Raw genomic sequence first — 25,712 nt, 5'->3', positions numbered from 1 at the left:
GTTCTATACTAGTGGCAAGGTGTCTTCGCTTTACAGAGCGTAAATTGGCATTAACATTTCTTCTATTCTTCTTTATTCTGCTTGATCTTAACAGCGGTAGAATGCCGTTTAGGTAGTACATTCGAAACAATAATCGCCTCCTGAGATGTGACACGATGGCGACCTGATCCCATGCCTTCTTGAGTAACCTCCAGTATCTTGGTAGCGTGGAAGACCCTTTGGACAATTGCTATGGGGATGTGAAGCATCCTGGAAACATACGCTTGACTTCTTCCATCTTCCAACAACTCGATGATTCTAGCCAAATTTTATCACATAAAACCATCATTCCAACAACGTTGAAATTTAGAAACGGTGCAATATAAAAAAATCAAACCATCGGAACGTTAGAAAGAAGCTTTGCAGACAAACTAATAAAGAAGAGAATGACTATTTAAAGATTTATTTACAAAATTCAATTGTAAACAGAAATGGTTTTTTTTCTGTGTTTTATTTACCTCTAGCCCTTTAAAACGGACAAATATTGTTGTAAGGTCATCAATGGAGGATTGACTAAGAGATAATTAAAAATATTAATGGTGGCCACTATTTTTTTGCCTATCAGTGTATCTCGTAACTAAGTACATACTTGACGCTACGAATCTGAGTCAAGCAAGCAGGTGATTTTTAGTACATTGGAAGGCAATGTGCCCTTTCCGCAATTCAGCAACGCGGAACAGGCAGAAGCATAGTAGGAAGGCTGAAAGCAAGCCCGTGGAGGGAGATAATTTATCTCGTCTCCCACTTTTCGCCTTCTAGGAAGCTCGGGGGTTCAGTCGTCGCCGCGGTGTGTACCCAGGTCAGCCGCGTATGTGCAGATTCCGATTTGCGCGTCATTTCACGTGGTTCACGTTCGACACGCAGATGCAACATGAAGAGGGACAAATCGAAGCAAAAGGTTGACGACACTTCCATCCCCGCTTACTATTTATTATTATTGTTGTTTAGATCCGATCCCTAGTGTAAAATACTTTTTTATGAAAATCATCGCTGAAAATAAATTCTCGCGATTTTACACTGAAGAGCCGGTTTATTAATTTCATCAGCTCATACGCCATCACCGTCTTTTATTTTATTATTTATACTTGTTTTATTATATTATTATTTAAATTCTCACTCCAACTCTATCAAAGAAGCCATCAATAGCGGAGTAAATGCACCTTGAATCCGATTTTATTATTTCTTTGTAGCTTGCTACTGTATTTTTTAGAAGGTGGCTTACCACCTCATTTAACATTCCTTCTCGAGCATTATTATATTTTTTACATTTCAATATGATATGTTCCAGTATTTCCACTGCTCCATATGCACATACCTCGTCCATGGACAGGTTTATCTTTTTTAAATATTTTTTACATGATTTGATCAAAGTCTGGAAATGATTTTACTGGTCTTTTTATTTGGGTATTGAACTGAAAACCAAGGATAAAACGACACCTTAGGAAATAAGTTTTTGTAAAATTGTCCTTTGTTGCTCTTATTAATCTTGCTGCCAAGAATCCAAACATTGCTTCTTCGATAACCAATGTGAATCTTTAAAATGTTTTATTTATTTATTTTGACTAATGTTACGACTGATCTATGCAGCTAATTCCTTTAAATCGCAAAAGTTATGTATGAAAAGTAATTTAAAAGAGGAGTTTTTTGCCTAACATTTCAGCATTAGGCATACCTCAAGATGATTAAAGTTTTCTGTTTTCTTCTATTTTACCAACAGTTATAAAAGTAATTTATTATATTAGTATATTACATTATTTTTTAGTAAACTTATAGAAAGCAAAACACAAATATTACACCTGTGATGTCCCGCAAACTTAATTTTGCGATAAAATTCAACGAGATTTCCACTGGCCAGCTTAAATAATGCTTACATAGATGCAAACATGACTTTTTTGGCTAAACTTGAAATTATTATTAAAAAATTTATTCTGAGCTATGCAACCTACAAAATCTTTATGTTGTACGATGCACAGCTCAGATTAAAATTTCTTTTTTATATTTTCCAACGGTGATTATCAATAAAATTAATAATAAATCCATTAACCTTCATTATAGAGTACAAGCAAAAAGTAAGATTTTTTTATTGACATCGTTTATCCCCCTACATGTTTGTGCAATTTTTATCAAATTGAATAAAAAAATCCACGTTTTATTTTTCAGAGCTTCTTTGAGATACTAAGCTACAATGATAGTTTAGACAATATATTATTTTATTATCGTTCTAAATGTATCAATACTAAATATTTAGATGTAAATATGAGATTTAAAGTGGAATTTGAACAACGTCAAGCATTCTGCGCAGTACATTTTCATTATGATTTTTATGGTCATGAAAAACGTGAAAATTCCTTTTTTCCTTTTTTCGAGTTCCTTTCCTCTTATGAGATATATTGCATTATGAAAGTTCAAAGGAAACCATTTATAATTAAAATAACTATTAAATTAAAAAATAAATCTATTATTTAGCCTTCATTCTTCTGATAGATTTATTTTCTCTTCGACATATGAGACCTCTATAAGATTACCCTGAAATAATTTTTAAACGAAGGAAAGAAAACACGTCGAAGTCTGACGCCATAAATGGATTAGGGTTAAAAATATTTACTAGAGAGATAATGCCCCATGGCAACGTTAAGCCATTAGAATATCGCTCTGTCTCTTAAACAAAGCTTTCAAAAACGCTTAAAACCCACAAAAGAAAAAACAAGAGATTAACATTGATTTTTCTCCTCCTTTTTGGAATAACATCATTTATCTACATAAAACTCATAAAATTATTTTAAGGTTTATTACACGATTTTAGTTTTACTAACATTAACAAGATAAAATTGTCTGACTGTTTCTTTAAGTTAACTTTTACTGTTAATTTTAATTTTGTATTTTATTTATTTTTGCATTCTTACTATTTTATTTAACTAATATTCCCATATCTTGCTAGATAATTGGTGTTCAATCAATCTTGCTTCATTGACCCGGACAAGACAAACCTCAAAAATGAAAATTATTAAATGGAATTGACAAGATTTAATAAAAACTGACGTTTTTGAATAAAACGTTTTTACAATTTTATAACCAAGTTTTATTGTTACCATTTTACACAATATCTATTATTAACTAACTGATTAGATTTTCAATTTGTTATAACCTATTAACAGAACATTCATGAAAAAATAATTTAGTTAAAAACTATTAAACGTAAAAAATATAAACTCTTATGAGATTGAAATCCACGATTTTTTTAACGCACTTATGAGCGCACTTACCAAGTCAAGCACGAAACATTTTTATCAATGTCTATTTATGCATATCGATCAGGATTTTTTGAATATGCTAATATTTTTTACAAATAACTTTATGCTTTTTAGAAATTAAAAAGATAAATATTGTTCCGGATTAAGAAAAAAAATACGTTTTTGCGTTCAAAATGTATTATTTTAAACAATGTACTCTAAACTACAATGACTTCAACTGTATATTAACAATTATTTACATAATTTGGTTAATTTTCATAATACTTTTAGTATATGTAGAAAACTTGAGCAAATACATTACATTATTCAGAATAAAGATGCAATAAAGATTTAAAATATTACAACAAATGTCCAATTTTTAATATTCTCAGGAGTTTAGTTATCTTTTTGCAAATATCCATAAATGGCAGAAATATTTGTTGACATTGAAGTCAATTTTTTTAATATTGTCACACTGTAACTACATAGATGTGGTCAAGAATATGCCCGACATTGTTCAAAAAATCCTTTTTTGTTTAATTTTTTTTTATAACTTTTTTTTGTACAAGTGTTCTTTCGTAAATATATTTATAACTAAATAATAAAATTAATGTAGTTATTCTCTGAATTGTATTCGTAGTTTTGGCCTAATTTGTATCTACCTCAAAATATTTCGTTTTAGAATTTATTTTTTGGGAGAATTTTTCCTATTTATTTTGAAATTTAAATGCGTTATAAGTACAAACAAGCCCCCCACTTTTAAATCAAAGTTCAAGGATTTCAACTCAACAAAATTATCAGCAAGGACGCATTGACATTAGTCAAAGAAATTCCTTTTAATCAATACATTTTTTATGTTATTGTCCACTGTTACGCACGTAAATCATTTAAATATTTAATTATATTTTTTATAGATTGATTTTTGTTCTAAATATTGCCATATACACCAATGAATTTTTTTTTCAAATGGGGACCCTATTAATTATTTTTCACATTTTTGATAGTTTTTATTTTCCTGAAAACATAAAAAAGCATTTTTTATATCGGACATGCCTTTCACAATTTATTATCAATTTTGTGTGAAAATAAGTTGCTCCCCTACAACTCTACACTTTAAAAATGTCTCAATACCTCAATTTTAGGTAAAAAACATTTTCCAACGTTTTATACAATCAGTTAATCTTTGTATGTAAGATATTGGTTAAAATGAAAAAGTTAGTGTCATGAGCGTGATTCGAACCCACGACCTTCGGCTCAATTCACCGCTGCCGAAGGTCGTGGGTTCGAATCCCGCTCGTGACACTGACTTTTTATCTCAACCCATACCTTACATAAAGATTAATTTATTGAAAAAAGTTAATTGGTCAATCGTACCACGAACTCTGATGGATTTAATTATACATTTACAATTTATAATTTATTTTTAAATAAGTTACATTTCAATAGAAATTATTTGAATCGCGTAATTAATTAGTACTTGAGCATTAATAAAAATTATTATTGCGAGAATGCTCCGTTTGGTCTGCCGGGTGATGAACCCGTAATTTAGTCGTTACCGATGAATTTTGGCCTACCTATCTTTGTTGTTTTCGTCATATATTGGGTTGTCCGGAAAATAATGCAGGATTTTGNTGACATTCATACAAATGAGTAATCCTGTAAACGTAAACAGAATATTTTATATAGATTTTTTTTAATGAAAACTTAAAATCCTGCATTATTTTCCGGACAACCCGATAGCATTTTGCCAATATGATTGTTACCAATAATCTTGGTCCACCTATTCTCGCTGAGTTTTTGAGGCATTTCGGCATTTTCTGATGAATTCTATCAAGTCTGACCAACAGACCAACCCAGCAAGGAGAGGCAGACCAAGTTAAGATGATCGATAAGGATGAAATTACGCTTCATCAACTCGCCGACCGCAAGAGGAAATCTGAAAATTTTGTCAATTTTTGTCAATCAACCTAGCCGAGATAGAAAGACTGAAAATTAACCTCGACAATCTTTGTTTTATTACAATTATTTCTTACTTAGATCTACAAATATTGCATTAAGTAAATATTTTCTATATATTCCGTTCGTGTTGCTTGAGTCACTTGCAGGAAAAGTTGCCCAGTGACAACAATCCTTCACACTGAAACATCGTCATTAGTCACTCACTGAGGAGGTTCGGGGCCACTTTCGCTTCATTGTGGTGGAGTTTCTGGTAGGGTTGTAAACGATTACTTTTCGTTCTAGTATGACAACTTTCGTATTACTATAACCAAGTATAACTCACGTAAGAACCATATTGCAAAAAGTGTTATGTAGTGTAAAGAAATCTAATGAAAAAATAAACTTAAATATTTAAAACTATTATGATATAAATATAAACTATTATGATAATTTCGCTCCATACAAGGCAAGTATAAATATTACATCCTAGAAATAAAAAATGCATACTTTTTGTTTTAGTTTAAAATAAGAGATTCATGTAAGGTATTGGTTGAAATGAAAAAGTTAGTGTCTCGAGCGGGATTCGAACCCACGACCTTCGGCTAAATACACCGCTGCTCTACCACCTTAGCTATTGTGACTTCGATCCACTCGGACACCAACTTCCCATCTCAACCTACCCCTCCAATTTTCCCTCCTCTTTGCCATTTTTCAAATTTTTCATTTCAACCAATACCTTACTTAAAGATTAATTAATTGAAAGAAGTTGTTTAGCCAATCGGACCACGAAATAAAATGGAATTAATAAGAGATCCATTTGAGCTTTCTGGTCTTAAATACCTAAAAACGTCCTTAATTAATGTTAAAGTTTTGAATGTTAAAGTTACTAAACAATTGTCTAAATGAGAGCTATTCAAGAAACCTGTAACCACTGTACTCCTATATTTATTTTAAAAAAGTATTCTAGATGATTTTTCTAATCTGTTGAAGATTAAAGTTACTATACGGATATTAGGAAAAAATGAGTATTATAATTGCAGTTCTAAAATAAGGCCAATTAATTTTCAAGCATTGTGTTGAGAAAAGCCGAAAAAACGTTTCTTGTTCCATGGTATTGTATGTCACAACTGTTTTAACTTTTAAAAATGAAAGGAATTTTGCGACCTTAAAATCGCCATACAAACGGCTTCAACCTTGGGACGTCTTTTTGCACAAAAGCGTTTGTTTAAATATTCTTTTCGAAGGCGTTGTTTTCGAGGATATTCAGAAAATTAGCAAGCGAAGTATATACGTTTTTTTTCTATTTTCATATAATTTGGTAAAATTAAAATTAAATCAAACATCTGTTCCTACATCCTTATTTACACAAAAATTGCCAAAGTTGCCTTGATAGGATGGTATGCTATGGTGTTACAGATTATGGGACTTGCAGAAAAGCTTGATTGAATTTCCCTTTCGTGTACTATTGACAGATTGGCTGAGGAAAAACTTATAGAATATCCACGTTAGAGACAAGTTCAAAATTTTTGAGAGGAATCCAATTTTCAGATGTAACATTTTATTCTTGATCTCTATATAAAATAAAACGGCCTTTATTGCATTTTTATTCAAACATTGATGTGTATTTAATTTTAAACATTACATCACAATTCTCTTCTGTAAGCTCTTTTTCTCTCGGCCAGTTCAGAAAGTCTCAAATTAAGAATGTACTAGACTTTCGCAATTTCCTATGTGATTGGATGTGAACGTCTTATTTAATTTATTTTATGTTTTCTCTTGTCCCTTTGCGTAAAATCTTTTATTTTTATAATTAATTGTCTAACTGTCTTACACTGCATCATTAAAAACTTAATTAAGGTTCATGTTTTTTTCTATATTAATTTGTTTACGAAACCTTATTCCTTTGCAATCAGGCTACAAATTTATATTTTTAAAAGTATTTAATGGGAATATAGCATCGGCTGAAAGACATTAGATCGGTAATTTAGAAAGTTCGATAGCAATTGGCCATGCAGGACGACTCTAGATACAGTACCAGGCGTATTGGCATACAGTTATTACAGTTAAAAGGCTTATAAACAAACCCACTCATGTAAAATCCAAAAAATGGATAATGGACTTTCACCCATTAGGTTTATTATACCTTTAAAAGATTGATTTATGAACTGTACAATCGAGCATATTTGTCAATACCCCTTTCATAATTTCCTTGTATAATCTGGTAATTTACAGACTTCGACTAATTAGTAGCCTACATTTCTTAATAGTATACGTGTAAATTTTACTATAAACGGCTAATCTCAGGGGAAAAAATCAAATGTTGAAAAATTTATTAATTTATAATACACTTTGACAAATATATAGGTACATAAAATTAATAAAAGAAATATTTTTAAGAAAAATGTTGTTTTTTTTGAAAATCAAGAACAGGTCGTCTAATATGATTTAAACCTAATTTAATCCATTTGTTCAAATTGGTTCATTTTTCCTGTTTCCCTTTTATATCATCTTTCAGCACAAAAGGCCCTCATTTTTTACCAAGTAACAATTTTCATTTTCATTTTGCCATTTCAGCAAAACGAATTGGATTGAATGGGCAAAAAAAGACAAAAATTGGTTACTTATAAAAATAGTTATCAATGCCAGGCAATGTACTAACTGATTAAATAGCCTTTCTGTCTGCTAAGGCGATATTTAATCTCAATAACTAGAATTATTTACTTTTTATCTTTAATGTATATCCTTGTACTAATTATGTAAATCGAATGGAAATTTGTGTTAGGAATTCTATTCCGGTAAATATTTCGAAACCTATAATTCGAAACGTATAACGAATAAACGAATAGACCGGTTTTTACTTTATCTTATACTACTAACCATCAAATATTTTAATATTCCCAAAAATTTTAATGCGTTTTTAACGCATTCACTAATCGAGTTTTTATATGATCGTTCAAACAAACCGGGTGCGACATATTAATGATTACTTATGTTGGGAGAAATTGCGTAAAAATAGACCCCGACTAAGGGAAGGAATTTGAACCATACCGGCTCTGATAAAAATGTCTCTGATCCAACATGAAAACAAACAAAAACATTAAAAATGAACCGAAAATAAAAGCACGTTCCTACATATTTGGGGCTCATTAAATCAATTCTGTGAGGCGCCTCGTGCTGTCTGATAAATAAAAGGTGCGAAGGACGTCTGGCAAAATAACGATTTCTGTTTCAAACCGTTGGCAAATATTTTCGGATATGTTAAAATTTTACACCTTAGCGATTTCATCTATGGCTTCTGGAAGCATAGCTTTATGTAAAATTGAAAAGAAATTTCCTTTGATTCTTCTTAAAAGTGAAGTGGGTCCGAGGTTTTGATCTTTATACAAAAACATTAAACTTTCACTCCTTTTTGACCGGTGATAGACATAGTTTTTTCATGATGTATAATTCTTGATATACACAAAGCATCACCTTTTATATACATACACATTTTACAAAAATGTTTAGTGGGATTCTTCTTAAAACAATCGTGTAAATTAGATAATATGCGAACCATATTCTTCCTCTAGTTTTAATTAAATATTCAAATTGCCAGTCAAAAGAATCACGTGTTAAACAAATTTTTAATAAAAGCTTCCCGCGATTTTTCTTAAAACAATCGTCTAAATGAAAAACTGGCTAGACTACATATAAAACATTGCATTATTTATATCAAAAGATTTAAATTTCCGGTTAATTTGACTAGGGAGAAGCATGTCCTGTCATATAAATTTAAAACAGTGTTTTCAGTAATTCGTCTGTAAATAATGATTTAAATGTTCAGTAGGCGAGCCCATAGATTCATAGATTTTGAATTTTGTACCCAAAAATTATAATTTAAAGTAATTTTTCTTATTAAAGCATCACTTGTAACCAGTACAGATAAATGAATATAATTTTATACAAATTTTATAAAATACGTTTCTCTTCGATTCTTCTTGAAACAATTAAATCAAAATAAAGACAAATAAATCAAAATCTTAATATGTAAAATAACAGATTTATAGGCACTGCTCGCTAGAGGAAATCAGAGGGCCCCGCCACTTTTCCCTCGAAAGCACATTAATAATTTACACTGCACGTACACAGAAATTTGATCAATAAATCATAAAATATTTACGTACAATTGTATGTGGTCGCAACAGTTAATGCGGTGACACAGTGGCACATCACTGTAAGGTAAAGGTACTGGGTTCGAATCCAACACACTTACGAATGATCTTTTTCTCAAAAACACCTGCTCCCCCGAGGGTTCAAATGATCTCGTACTTCAAATACGATGTTACAAAAAAATATACATATATGTATAACTTGTCTGAATACCCAGAGATATAATATTTATGCCCAAAGATTTTTATTAATTTACTGTAAATTTCATCGGAAGCAATATATTTAAACAAATTTTAAAAAGATTTTAGTGATTTTTTTATTAATCGTTTAAATGAGAGAGAACATGCTATCCAGCAATAAGTAATTTTGACATTCATACCAAAAAATTGAAATTTTCGGTAATTTGGAATATTGAAAAAATCTTTTATACGCATTTAAAAGTAAATGTTAATTTAAGAGGATACATATTCCTCAAAATCTCGTCGAAAGAATTGTGTTTTCTTTTGAATTGGCTGAATTCAGAAATTTTAATAAAAAATTACAATACTGATGGCTAATATTAATTGAATCGAGATAATTAAATGTTTCCAGAAATTCTTCTTAAAACAATCGTGTAAATGGGAGAACAAGCAGTTCAGATCGTAGCAATCATCAATCTTTTTTTAATGAGACTATTTCATTACTAAACAAGAAGGAAAATTAATGAGCAAAAACACATGATTTACAAATTAATTTATTAATATATGTAAAAGTTAATTAATGGCCTAAATAACCGGTTATTCTTTCCTAAAGAATCAGGCCAATTAATTGGTTCATTAACGTCCAAGTTTAATCAGTTAATAATTTAATAATTTGGTCATGTTTTCCACAGAAATAACTGTATTAACTTTGAAAAAATGAATGAAAAATTTTACTGACAAAATAATTTATAACATAACCAATTTATAGCGAAAGAGATATAGTAGTATAAAATCTTTTTAATGTGTTTAGTAACCATTTGATTATTAGTTACATTCACAATTTTTTAACCTATATGGAGAAAATTTTGTAATAATGAAAACAATCGCAATGTCAAATAACTTTTAGTAATTGTGAACTTAGAATGCTCATCACACTTATTTATTGGTTCTTTTCTCCAACGTTTTTTATATGCAGATAGCACAGCATGGCATCGGTTATGGTAAAATAATAAATGGTTTAATAAACAAGGTGAATGGATACTTTTGAACAAATCAAATTGTAGTGAATTGTAAGACTAAAGTCGTTATAATTTCAAGTAGTTGCTACTTTTGTCAATATATACGATCCTTACATTCAAATATGTAAACCTCCCATGAATTTGGCCATTAAAAATACGTAACCTTTTATACAAAATTCTAAGAAATGTACTGTTTTGAATCTAGAGATAATCAGTAATCCTTAAAATAATATTTATCCAAGTAAATTCAAGGTAGAATTATAAAGAATTGTAAAAAAAGAGCATGAATAAGAACACTAACGTTTTTAAGCTGATTTTTTTTTACAATCACTGATACAATTATTTAATTTCTTTTGATATCCTGACATCATACGCCGTTTGACGATGAGCGTGACTAAACAGTCCCGTAGAGGATTGATTCTGCTCCTAAATTTTTCATAACATCTAAAAGGATAAAATTATTGTGATTCTGGCTAAATTTAATTGCCATTCAGATTGCGCGAACACAATCTTTCTGGAGTTTTTGTGTTCGCAGTGATCTTTCTGAAAATAGTATCAAAGGCCCGTTGAAAAGTAGAAAGACACTGGGTCCGCGTGTCCTCTTATGTAAATAAATCCGGGGCCAGAGCGAACCCTTTAAAAAAAAACTCTCTTTTCGTTTTATTTGAAAACGCTATAATGAAAGAGGGTATCGGTTTAATTTTATTGGCCAACTAATTCTAATTAATATCTATTAACGCGTAGGGAAAAAAATATATCTTGTCTTCTTTGTTTTTCTTATTTATGCAAATTAAATGTTTAAATGCCCTGTTTTCAAAGATTCACTGATAGTAGTTTTATTAGGAAATTCATTATTGTAATCATAAGTACGTAGCTTTATTGAAACTTTAATTCAAATATATATTATATTATAGAGAATATATTATTTTGGGTGCTCCGCTGTTGGCTCTCTCACGATACATATTCACGCTAATAAATACAATCTTGTGAAACAACAATATTAGATGAAATTGTATACATAAATAGGACTAGACATAAACAAGACAACAGTAATGTTATTTCGTTAGTTTTAAATTGCAATAATTATTTATTCGAAAACCATTTTTAAAGCGAATGATAAAATAGATTTGCGTTACAAAATGGAAAGTATACCTGGAGATAAAATTGAATATTTATGCCATTTGAATTTTAAATCAAACAGTGTCACATACGACATAAATTCAGGATAAAACATGGTAAACATTCATACTATTTTGAACCAGTGGCCCTGACTTCTTGTCTCTTTTTCTGTGTCTTTATTTGTAAGTTTTTGTCTGTCTTTCTTTCTTTCTTTCTCTCTCTCTCTCTCTCTCTCTCTCTCTCTCTCTCTCTCTCTCTCTCTNTTTTTTGGCTCTCTCTTTTTCTTTCGCTCTTCTTTTTTTCTCTCTTCCTTTTTGCTGTCTATCTCTCTTTCTTTAACGATTTATCAGTCTATCGTTTGTCTTTTTCTCTTCTTATTATTCTCTTTTCTTCTGATTCTGACTCTCGCTTTCTCTGTCTCTCTCTCTCAAAAAAAAAAAAAAAAAAAAAAAATTTGGTTTTGATTAGATGAAACACCGAAATTATAAAATTAGTTGTTCTTGTAAGAATGGTACTTACATTTTTTTACATATTAATGCACTTATTATATAAAATATTTTACCTTAATTCACATTTATTTCGCGTTTAACGGTTTTTTTTCTTGGTGAAACAATTGTTTTATATCACCGATTTCCTAATATGCCGTTAAAATAGTACAATCGTTCGTTGTTGTTACTGTCATTATGAAATAGGCATTAAATTGCAATTTAATGCTTGAACGATAGAAGCATATAAATTCCAGCTTATGGGGATATAATTTTCTACTCATTGGAATAATTAAATTACCATTTTCACACTGAAGTGACAGGTTAATAGCGGAAATCCCTGTCTATTAAGGAAAACATTTTCCCAATTTGTTGTTTGAAATGTTCTCAACACTTTCACTAGTATGATACCACAAGAATAGTACCACATTTTTTGCCCTGAAAATGACCGGAATAAAGGCCGAAACGTCGGAAAAAAGTGAAAAAGGTGTTTCTCTTAAACTACCTTCTTGGCGGCTCCTCAAGACTTCAACAAATTATGAAATAACTGGTCACTAAGAAATACACGTTTTTCAAATTTTAAGTACATACTTAGAAGTCAAATTTCTCCTACCTGCTTATTGTAATGTAATTTCCGTGTAAATGAGAATTAGGTCAATTATTGTATTAACTATCGGACCGCTTTCTTTTTGCAAATGGAAATACGTTTCGACCCCAATGCATTGATGAATTGTCTGCGAAATGTGCAACACCTTCAAGAAAAGGTCGATCGATTCTTCAAGCTCATTTTTGCCATTCATGATGTCATGCATTCAGTGATAAATGATAAAACACTGCACATTTTCTGCAATGTGGGGGTGTCGTTTTATACGGTACAAATGCAGAATAACGATTACATGAAATTATTATTAAGTCCTCTACCAACCTCGTCGTCATTTGTCAAAACAAAAAATTTATAAAACAACGATAATTTTCATATCTAGTTTAAAACTGTCAATAAGTACGTAAAAATAATCTAGGTTAGTAAGATACGCAAAGAAGAATCGTCATCCTTAATTTTTTTAAGTTTTAAAGGTAGCAAACTATATTGTTCAACCCTCTCGTTTCCATAACTTTATATTTCTTTTCTTACCTTTTTCTCGTTTTAATCATACTAATTTATTTTTTTTCTCCAGTTACGATATTTTATGGTACAACGGTAATCAACTCTCTCTTTTTTTTTCCTATTACTGGTCTCTCTGAACCATAGGGCCGCGTCAATAGTGGCTAAAATAAGACAAATAACAAACAGAAATTCACAGAAACAGGATAAAAACATGATAGACGATAGGTTAGCATTCGCAATACCTAAGTGAACTCGATATTAACCGGGGTAATTTGGGATATTATATCCATTCGTGCTAATAAATTACATTCACTCACCAGACTACATTCACACTACCCCAGAGTACTCGATATTATTCGGGGAATTGGGGATAACTTCTCCATTCACACTAATAAATTACATTAACACATTCATTCACTCTACCCCAGAGTACTCGATATTCCTCGGGGTAATTGGGGATATACCCCTCCATTCACGCTAATAAATACATTCACATGCTGGACTTCATTCATACTCCCCCAAAGTATACGATATTCGTCGAGGTAATTGGGGATAAGCCCTACATTCACACTACCTAAGAGTACTGGATAAGCCTCGTGGTTATTGGGGATGAACCCTTCTATTCACGCTAATAAATTACATATACACATCACGAATCATTCGCACTACCCCAAAGTACTCGGACGTTGACTCAAGCCTAATTGGCACATGGAGTTGTTTTTGACTCAAACTAAGACAGAAAAGCTAGTAACGGCCCGCTTGTTCTCGCTGTTTAACCGTCAATATTGAAAAGAATGAAATATTTAATTTAAGTTATTTATTATTATTAAGCATATCTGAGAATCGTAGCATACAATATACATCAGTATTAAGCAGTATTCATTATCAGTCACTTATAAAAAAAATTTAAAGGCATATATTGCGGTATGGCAAATTAAATCAATAAACACGAAAGTTCGATTTATTACAACTACTAATTAATTGTCTTTACAATTGGTTATGTTTTTAGAAGCTATCTTTCCTTCTTTTCTCCATAGGCCTGCAGAGAACCATAGAATAAATGCATTTTAATAATATTTACAATACATTTTAGTGTTACAAAGAATTACAAATATAAACTACTAGGATCTATATTCGTTTTAATTATGAATACAAAACAAAATTAGAAATATAAAATACCTAAATAAAGTTTGAATTCTTTGATTAAAATTTTCCTGTTTGCGATCGCAGCACGTAACTGACTAAATTTTCCCAGTTGCTACCACTCAAATAATTTATAAATTCTTCCCAATCTAATTTTTCTTTTTTTAAACACCTTTTACAGTATATTTCAAGATTGGCTGATATTGCAATGAATTGTGCTGTGAAATTTGAACCAATTGCTGTGGTCCTGATGTCTACCCATTGAACAATTTATTTGCCCTTATTCACCACTAATCTTCAATGCTGTAGCCGCAAAATACCTCCTATTTTTATTATTCATGGAATTTGACTGCGCTTATATTGATAAATGATCATAATATATTATAAAACTAAGCTTAACTTTCTCTAGGAAACTGTTTAAAAAAGTAATATCGTTTTCATAAATACGGTCCACGCTGAAATTGAATTTGCATACCTAAATTCCTTGAACCAGCCGATTTTCCTAGTTATAATATAATCTGCTAAATATTTTTTTAAGAAAGGATCGTGTCTAATTCAGTACTTTACTTACATATCCAATATGAAGCCGGAAAATGTATTAAAATAGGAGGAGTTGATCTGTTTCCAAATAAATTAGGTAATCGGGAAGAAAAAAGAACCTTTTTAAAAATATATTTTGAATTTTTCTACTTTGGATTGTTCCCTGAAGCACCTATTTCTGTCCCACAGCACACAACAGCTCTGCTCACAGAATCAAAGATGTTATAATTTGCATTAAAGGAACACGATCATTTTTTTTTTTTTTTATGAGAGCATTCCACGTTGAACCTATGCTTAGTTTACATGCAATGAACTTTTCATTGAAATTTGTAAGAGATCTGAGGGGTCAAAGTCAGGCCCAGATATTCGTACCGCGACAACCTCTATTTCTCTTTTATTATAAAACCACATTCATTGCGTGCTGGTTGCCCTCCTTTTTTTCAAAAACCCATTATTTTGACTAATTTAAGTTAACAGTTATGTTCCAAAGTTGCAAAGAACCATATGTAAATAGAAAATTATAGGGAAAAAAGCACTATGCACCAATTTTTATTACAATAAGTCTTAAGAAAATAAACATGCCATTGTGCCCATTTTCTTTGCACAGTTAACAGAGTCGATCTGTAATCTGTCGAATTTTCTTCCAAAAATGAAATTAGGATTTGAATTTGCATTTGATTGATCCATTTTAAGTCCTTCTTTCTCCAAAAGTGCAATCTACTCTCTTTCATTTTCACAACCATGAAATTTCTCAAAAAGAAATTACTTTTGAATCTGAGATATATTTACATTGAACTCTGAACAGAAAACAAACACACACACACGTCAAACATATATGTTTGAACATAAATAAACAAGAATAAGATTTAGCCGCCAAATTTCATTAAAATTTGTATTACTATAAAATTATGTTTTGGAAGGGTCAATCAAATGAGAAAATTAAAGTGGGAAAGTTTAAATTTTTGTACCGCCCATTTTGCACTTTTCACTACTTAATTCAATTTTGGGCCAGTAATTTCCAACAGGATTACCAGAGCCGTGAAAGTTACGAGGAATGCAAATGAGATTGGAATTTTTTAAAAAACGTATTTTTCATTGAAACGATGCAAACTCGACGAGGCGCGTCTCTCCCAAGCAAATGGCAGCAATCCTTTTTACGGCCGTTTCATAAACACGCTATCTTGTCATAACAGGTTTTTTTTTCATCTTCTTCGATCCCATGTTTTGTTTGTTCCGAAAATTTCCGCCTTGGACTCGCGGGAAAATTACTCCTTTAATTTGTACAAATTTACCTTAATTGCGCTAACGGGAGTGAGACGGGGACCGTTTAAACGAGAAACAGTCAAATCGGCTATTTCCAAAAAAGGATTGAATTTTTCAGATTTTTCCAAATATCCTGGACCAATTGGTTACTCTTTTTGCATATGACAAAATAGAAAAATGTATATAGTATGAAAATTATCAAAAAAAAATTATAGTTTGGATACGCCACAGATTTGATTTTTTATTAATTAAAATCATAATAAAATTTTATTACAGCAGATTTTCTCCGCTATTATGTCATTTCTTTTATTAGCAAATGAATCTGAACACGGACCTGAATCATGGCGGATTTCACCAGTTAAAAGTTTATTAAGACCCGATAAGAAGTGACAATACACGTTTTAATTTTTTTACGAAACTTTTCAACGAGACATTTCTAGCTATTAAGAAAGCCTTTGTTTTCTAAAATTTAACTTACAGTAATGCATTTAATCAAGGGCGGTCTTTCTGAGTGCGTGTGTCTTTGAAAATAAGATTTTCCACCAGCAATTCAATCTCTCGCTACAACGAATCTTTATCGAAGAAAACTTTATTCCAACTAGCTTTTACGTCCGATACGTGCTATAAGATAGATGAGAAGTTCCAATTCCAGACAATTGTTATGCTGGTCTGATGAAATGTGTGTCTGCGTATTCACTTTAAATCTGGATCTAATCAAGCCAATCGTCACGAATGGAATTAAAATCCTTTCTTTCAAAATTCTTCAAACACAACTGGACATTTTTGGCAAACCTCGACAAATGAATAACGCGCCAAGGCATAAACCATTTCTTTACGATGTTAGGGTAGTTAAACCCACATTTCATCGACGCGTGGAAAACCAGAATACCGTTCTATGGGTCGTGGAGGTGCTTTTGCAAGGAGAACGACTAGAGCACGTACTGTTTATATACTTCAATCGAAAGCTTTCTTGTACAACTGTTTTTTCCAAAATTAAAATATAAAGAGATAGTTAAGCAGGAAGAAGGAACTTTAACTACCATTCCAACGATCTTGTCACTTTCTTTAAATTTTTAAAACAATACCGCATATTTTCTCCTTCATTTTCTCATATCCTGCGTACAACATTAAATTCGCCTAAATTATTTAGATTGACATCACACATTAAACAGTTTTTTACGAAAAACCGACCACCCTCTCTAAAAATATGTTAGGCCAACGAATGTTGATTTACATGGGCTACAAGCACAAATGTAATTAAACTAACAAATCGAAAGTATTAAAGTTTTGCATTTTTAAATGCTCTTTGATTTTTTTTCATCTTTACACATTATTTATTTAGTATATATTATAAGCTTCATGTACATATAATTCATACACAAAAACACACCCAATATTCAACTATGTATTATCGTAAAACCTATTATTTATTTATGATATTATTATCAATTGATTGAACTCTTTGTATCTTATATTCCAAATTCCATAGAATATGCACTACATATTATAATACAAGTATAAATATAATATTATTAATTGCAATGTACTATTTTCCTTAGCGTGTAGATACAAAAGTGAATATCATTCCAAATCGCAAAGAAAAATAAAATAGACAAAACATCTCATAAATAATTGGACTGATTGTTTTTAAACAAACCAGCGCTAATTGATGTGTCTCCGGTTGGTTTTATCAGTCTAGTTTTATAACTTGTTAACGATAATAATTAGATACTTTTTAAATCATAGTTCACTACTGCGTAGGACAAGAATAACCCTGACTTGAAATAATGCTATGTATGTTCAATAAAATTGAAAAGCAAAGAACTTGATTGGCTTTTCTCTCTTTAGAACGTGTAATTGCAAGACGATTTATGTATTAGTTATTCCAAGCATACAACATTCCGGGAAACGGTATACAATCTTTCAATTAATTAATCTTTATGTAAGGTATTGGTTGAAATGAAAAAAGTTAGTGTCACGAGCGAGAGTCGAACCCAGACCTTCGGCTCAATACGACGCTGCTCTAACCACTTGAGCTACTGTATTGAGCCGATTGTCGTGGGTTCGAATCCCGCTCGTGGCACTAACTTTTTCCTTTCAACCAATAGCTTACACAAAGATTAATTAATTGAAAGAAGTGATTTGGTCAATCGGACCACGAAATATAATCTGTTGTCATTTCTTCATTTATATGAGTAAACCTTTTTTTCGAACGACCATTATATTAATATCATTAAAATCACACATAGTTTATTGGGATAAACTGGGAAGCTTTTAGCTTACTACATTTTACTGAGTGTATAGCTGCTTGTTGTGGACTAGTGGCTGTAAATATGTTTTGTTTTAAGTTAGTTTAAACCCAAAACTTTTCATATTTATATATATTTACAAATCCTCTATAATAAGAAAAAAAGAAAAATAAGAAAAAAGATAAATAAATCGAAATAGTTTAAATAGGAAACTCTAGGCCATATCTACATAAATGGAATAATATTTCAAAAGGAGTCATGCATAGGGAAGTTTTAAGCTCATTTTTGTTTTCATGTTTTATTACGTAATTGAAATATATTTTACCAAACTAGTGGACTTGGGAAGGAACTTGTGGGGTTGAAATTTAAAAAAAAAAAAAAGACAGAATTAATCAAACTCTTATCCGGCAAAATACACAAAATAATCTAAATAATCAGTCGGTACTGCAAGCAAAACGATCTAACTGTCAATATTGATAGAACGAAGGTATTCATTTGTCATAAGAGTAAACAAAAAAGGCTTAAAACACTACATTTTAACAGTTCGACTATAAAATTTTATTTCAATTAATTAAGGTTTTTAGTTGAGATAAAAAAGTCAGTGTCACGAGCGGGATTCCATCCCATGAGATAGCTCAAGTGGAGAGCAGCGGCGTATCTAGCCGAAGATCGTGGGTTCGAATCGCGCTCGTGACACTGACTTTTTTATCTCAACTAAAAACCTTAATTAATTGAAAGATATTAATTGGTCGAGCGGAACACGAAAACTAGTGAATAAAATTTTATGTTCATCTGGAAGCCCTTTTTGTCGCGTTTGGGAAGTTCCGCTTGTATAAACTTTATTTCAAAAGTAAATTCGCCATCTGTCGTTGTAAGAAATCTCTAATTACAACCAAGTCTCGGGTCTCTAAATTAGGATTGCTATAATAATTATAACTGCTACAAATACTATGCTTCGCACTACATCCCTTGAAGGGCTATTACCTCCTTTAAAATAATGGCCCAGCCTCTTCTGTCCTCCTCGCGTAGCCTCCATCGTCCAACCTACATCATTCTGAGGTTTTACTAGACGTCGTCCAACCATCTCTTTCTTGGGTTTCCTCGTAGCCTTCAACCATATGGTTTACCTGTGTAAACTTTCTTTAAAGCCCTGTCCTGAAGCGGGTTGGTTTTATTTCAGCTACAATATCTGGTTTCTTGTATAAAGATTTTGTACGAATTCGCCAGAGACTATCAGTGCAAACTGATCCAAAGAACTTCCGGAGCACGTTTCTTTCAAAACGCCTCAATAAATCAACACATCATGGTCAACTTTTCAAAGCCATAAAATACCTCGTTTGACAGACTCTCAATTTTAAATTGCAGCTGAGAAATCGGGACCTGAAGATCTTCCCCAATTCAAAATAATACCTGTTTCCTGCGGTAACACTTGCCCATATTTCTTCTGTCGTACTGTTCAAGCTTTAATAAAGTTAGTCTTAATCAACGTGGCTGAAATGTTGGCATTGCCCTATTTAACTAATCCTCACTAGGTTTGTCAAAAATCTTTTTACGCAATCGTCTACTCTAAATTTTTTTGAACTATCAGAGTCGAACTTAAAAATAATTAAATTATTCACATTTAAACAGGTTATAAAATTGGAAAACACTGATTGGAAAAATCTGTCTTCGAAAGCTGACTGCAGAACTTAATTATATAACGGTACCTTACAATTGGAAAGTTTATGTTAATGCACTTCTTTCTTCTATTAACTAGGAAATTATTTCACACAATAGTCCGTTCGGCAAACTTCAGTTGCCACCGGCATTCTTAAATGCCAGTTGGATTTAAGAATGGTTCTCGGACACGGTAGTGAGTTTCAGGGTCACCTGTTCCGCCTTTTGGGAGAATTGGGAATTTTTTATTGTATATAGAACTTAAGTTATGTGTTTTGTGTTTCTGTGACTTGTATGAGTGAATGTATTTATCGGTGTGAATGGGGAGGGACTGTTATCGATACTCAAATTTCGCGCTCAATTCGAATTATATTCCTTATTTCAGAATGATTAGAAATCTTGGTGGTTAGGGATGGATAGGGATAAGGAGTTAAAATCATTATTTATCATTAATTAGGAAGGCCAAATATATGCAAAAAACCCTTTTTAATTTATAAAATTTAATCCTGTTCTTTAATTAGAATTTCGAATTTTGTTCTGTAATTTCCCGTCGGCTTGTCAATAATAATAAAAATTAGTTTCGCGAGACGGATTCGATCCCACGACCTTCGTGAGTTCGAATCCCGCTCGTGACACTTTTTCATTTCACCCAAGACCTTACATAAAAAGAATAATTAATTGAAAGAAGTAATTCGGTCAATCAGACAACTAATTTATTTATAATTTATGTTTTAAGCTTATTATATTTTTTGAATACCAATATCTTGAAAGCTCAATAAACTTATCTTTGTTTTTAATTGTTTTTCTTCCGAAGGTTGCTTCTTCTTAAAGAGCTTGAAGGTTACTTTATGTGTTGTTAAAAACTTACAATCAGCTTTCTTTTTATAAGGTATAAGGTACATATAGATATGGCGCACCAGAAATACTGTAAAGATTTTGTACTGAAGAAAAAGCAAGGCTGCTTCGAAATAAATACATCTTATAAAAACGAAAACCAGTTGAAACAGTTCTTAACGCCAAAAGGAAGTAACCTTCAAGATCTGAATAAACATTTCATAAAATAAATGTATAAATAACTTTGAAAAACCGGTTGATTCACTGGACAAAATAAGCTCTGCAAATTAGGCTAATCACTTAAAAATCTTATTAATTTTCCTTCTAAATTTAGGTAATGCTTAATAGGTTTAAAAGAATATTTTATTTCTTTTAGACAAAAACAGTAGATTTGGTGAATCTTGGAACACTGCATCCGACACTATAGTTGGAAACAAATGACAAAATCAGTAATTTTTAGATTTTCTGATTAAAAAAGTATATATTTAAAATCAGAACAATTTGTGGCCCAATTAAAAGAATTAAATCATAAATAATAACGTGATAAATAATAAGAAGTGGGGTTGAGATGGGAAGTTAGTGTCAGAGTGGATCGAGGTCACGATAGCTCAAGTGGTGGAGCAGCGGCGTATCTAGCCGAAGATCGTGGGTTCGAATCCCTCTCGTGACACTGACTTTTTTATCTCAACTAAAAACCTTAATTAATTGAAATATATTAATTGGTCAAGCGGACCACGAAAACTAGTGAATTTAATAAATAATAACGTTTTAACTTATTGATTTGGTAAATTTAAAAAAGCAATACCGTAGACAGTTTATCTCTACTAAATTCTTGTATGTTATAGTTTTAAGATAAAGAATTTATTTTTTTCTTTATTTATAATAAACAGAGCGCGTTTTATATTATTTCATAAGATAAAATGCTGCAATCGAAAAAATACGCGTGAAAGGTCAAAAAAAGAAACAACTACTGGAGGGCCGGCTGTTTGTCGGTCTCCCACATTATTACTATTATTATTATTTTATTATTATTATTATTATTATTAATTTTTATGGGCGTTTTAGCGGCTAAGGTCATTTCACGCCCCTAACATTTAAACCTTCTATCTTCCTGTCTGAGTGCTACAAAGCTCTGACTCCATACTGAATTTGGAAGGCCAAATGTATGCAAAAAACATTTTAAATTATAAAATTTATTCCTGTCCTTTGATTAGAATTTGGAATTTTTGTTTCATAATTTGAACATTTCCCATAGGCTTGTATGGCCAATAATAATAATAATGGAGTCAGACTAGCAACTGAGTATAGGCTCATTGTTATCTTTTTATTCTTCCATTCAAATAAAATAAATACACTAATGCTACTTAATAATAATAATAAAAAAACACAATAACACTTTTTTTTGTAGGGAGCTCTCTTTCCTTATTTAAATTGCGAGTTTGGGCATTGTAGTTTATTACCGCGCAATTTGTATTTTTGTTCATTTTCCCGTTCCGGCAGCCTCAAAAATTCCTGAAAAAACAAAGAAATCTTTCATGCAGAACTCACGTTCAACACTAGCAGACAAACATTCAGCGGTAAAACAGTTTGGGAAAAGGCCTAATTCTCATTATAAATTCCAATAGATTTAAGAAAGCTGAAAGCTTCCAAACAAACAATTGGGGGGACTAAGCACCAAAGGGTTGCAGAGTGCTTGTTATTATTAATATTATTTATTATTATTATTTGTTATTTCTAATACGACACTTACTACTACATACTAAATACTGCGCACTAATATTATGAATTATTTTTATTAAAATTAACTTTTCTTAATACTTTTTACTTATATTTTTTTGCATATGTAATAATTGAACTTACTCTATCTTTGAAGTATGTATTTCCTATTACTACTCAGAAATCGTGAGATGCGGTCTGTTGTGATGTAGGTTTCAGAAAAACATTTTCTTTATCGTGCCAACGTTTCGATCTTTATTGAGATCATCTTCAGGGCCTGGGATTTACAAACATTGTTTGCATTTAACAAATACATTTAGGATGTTGAAAAGTGAATTTATACAATGCAAAATATATTTTTTATATTCAATCAAAGTATTTCTAGTAATCAATCTAGTAAGTATTTTAGTAATCACCACACATGTATTCCCTATGTTCAAATAATTTATAAAATAAAAAAATCATACCTTAGTTCACGAATCAAATTCATACTTAGTTTAGAAGGAAGGAAATAAATCAAAAATACAAGAACACTGTCTATAATAATAATAATAATAATAATAATAATAATAAAACAGAGAGTTTGAAGGGTTTTGCAGGGATTGATGCAAACCGTGGACTTTATTCACTTATGTAAAAATTACATATAAAAAAATAGGTCTTACCAACATATCTAGATCTTAGTTGACGCTTTGAAAATGTCTGGTATTGAACAAATATTAAATAAATTTGTTTTAGAATAAAACGAATAGTTGAGTATTCTACGACTTTACAACGATCCGTACGTTTTGTAATTTTTGCTCATTTGCCAGTGGTAAATTATTTGTCACGTCCCCTCCGGTACATCTGTGTGTTCCTTGGGGTCGCTTTGATAGCATATGTCATATATAAACAATCCTTTTAATAACATATTTTTTGACGGTGACACATGAGACCGGAGGTAATTCTCGATAACGTTCTAACTTTCGTCCTTGGCTGCTATATATAGCGGAACGAGGTGCCAGGGGGCATTGTCTAAGCCGGACGATTTGTTTAATTATGAGATGGTTTTATCAGGAAGAGGAATCGCGCTTAGAAAATAGTAATTTTTAAAAAAATGTTCCCCCGATGCTATTTGTAGTCTTTTCCGTTTCGCTTCGTCCGTTTTTATTTGCCGATGAGACCGTGCCCATTGAAAACGAGAGTGCCCCACTGGAGAAAACAACATGGAACTGCGCAAAATGCGCTCTGTTTATTCACATTTCAAATTCAAATGTTTTCATTTTTTGAACGCTTAACACATTGCGTAATTGTATTTATACAGCAGTGGCACGTGCGAGGAAAGTAATTAAAAGTCACGGCCAAGGCAATGAAGTTTTCACATACACGCCTTGCGAATGTCAATCATTACAAAATTCACGACACAATTGCATCACTATGCATCTCAAAAATATCATGCTATTATTAATAAATTTGACCAGTTCTTTTGGTTCTGAAAGTCAACAAACATCACTTTTCAAAAAAATTACTAATTCAATTGCTTTTCTTTATATTCACCAAAGCCGGGTATCGTTTCGTTACAACCTTATCTCATTAGGAATGAATTAACCTTCAAAATCGTTTTTCTTATCAACTATTTGCAAGTTTTGTTGGCATTCTGTTCGTTGTTTTTCAATAATTTTGATTGGGGAGCGTCGGTGGCCGTAACTGTTTAGGCGCTGACACGGCGCTCATCACTGTAAGGTAAAGGTCCCGGGTTCGAATCCAGCGGCCCTGCATTCGAACCCGACATACATACAAATGGGCTTTTTTTTCAAAAATACCGGCACCCTGAGGGTTCATATGACCTCTGCTGTAGCGAACCCTCGTAAAAAAAATAAATAAATAAAAATAATAATAATTTTGATTGCACTTTATGAACTTGGTTCGCCCTTTCTCGCTGTTTTTAGCCAGATCGAACCTCAAAGCGACTACTCGTAAAATAGAAAAGTTATTAAACACTATCAAACTGTCAGGCAAAATCTTAGTTTAACTTTTATGAATGGGACATATTTGATGAGATAAGGCAAAATTTGTTGTATTGCAATTCTTTACTTACAGATGATTATAACTGGATTTAATAACAAAGATATTAAACGCTAACAACTGTCCGAAAAAAATCTTAGTTTAACTTTTATGAATGGGACATATTTGATGAGATAAGGCAAAATTTGTTCTATTGCAATTCTTTACTTATAGATGATTACAACTGGATGTATATATTTGAAATATTTATCTATGATTTTGCTGTTTTCTGTTTTATTATTACTCTTCCCCGACAAGGATAAACCATGTATGTGCCAATTTTGCTTTTTACTGCTTTAAACAACCGCTAATTTTTACCCTAAAAGTCGATCAAAATTCACTTTTTAAAAAAATTGTAATTTAGACGCTTTTCTTTGTATTTACCTACAGCTGTGTGACGCTGCGTTACAACTTTGTCTCTTTAGAAAACTATTAACCTTCTTTTTTTCTTTTCGATAATTCGCCAATTTTGTTGGCCATTCGGCGAGTTGTTTTTCAGTGATTTATAATGTACTTTATCATCCTGGTGCCCTTTCTTGCTGTTTTTTTAGCCAGATCCAACCAACAGGCGTTTGCTCATAAAATAAACTAGATAATAAAGCGATCAAACTGACAATTTTTTTTTACTTTTAGGAATAGACCAGTATTTTAGTAAAAATTATCTCCAATATAAAAATATATCAGCCTTCAATATTATAAGTTTTTCTTCAAAGATCGAAAATTCGACGAATGAACTGAGTGTTTATTTTCCAATTGGCTTCATACCTAATTTTTTTATTAAAAAAACTATCCCGTCGATAGTTGAACATAGAGACCATAAATTATATATATATTTACCAATTTATTATAAACATAAATACGGCATAAACGACTTTAATATAATTAATCGTCTTAAGGTTATAAGAAATCTTTGGAAAGTTTCTCAACCGTTCAAAAAACGTTAGTATCTGTCATGCCAGGCCTCTAACATTTTCTGTGCATACAAACCTAAGTTTTTGCTCTTCA

The 25,712-nt window shown here is 31.4% G+C and overlaps 1 protein-coding gene across 1 annotated transcript in view; it reads left to right on the top strand.

The window, feature by feature from the left end:
* Positions 1-801: 801 nt before the first annotated feature.
* LOC106668406 (rho-related BTB domain-containing protein 1) overlaps positions 802-25,712 on the top strand; it is a 38,909-nt gene continuing 13,998 nt past the window's right edge. Inside the window, exon 1 of the mRNA XM_024226095.1 lies at positions 802-937. Coding sequence (XP_024081863.1) covers positions 911-937 — 27 coding nt within the window. The 5' untranslated portion in view covers positions 802-910. The remainder of the gene's footprint in view (positions 938-25,712) is intronic.

The sequence above is a fragment of the Cimex lectularius genome, unplaced genomic scaffold (genome assembly GCF_000648675.2).
Source record: "Cimex lectularius strain Harlan isolate CLEC.00 unplaced genomic scaffold, Clec_2.1 scaffold144, whole genome shotgun sequence".
NCBI classification, from domain to species: domain Eukaryota; kingdom Metazoa; phylum Arthropoda; class Insecta; order Hemiptera; family Cimicidae; genus Cimex; species Cimex lectularius.
This window is presented reverse-complemented; position numbering and strand designations above follow the sequence as displayed.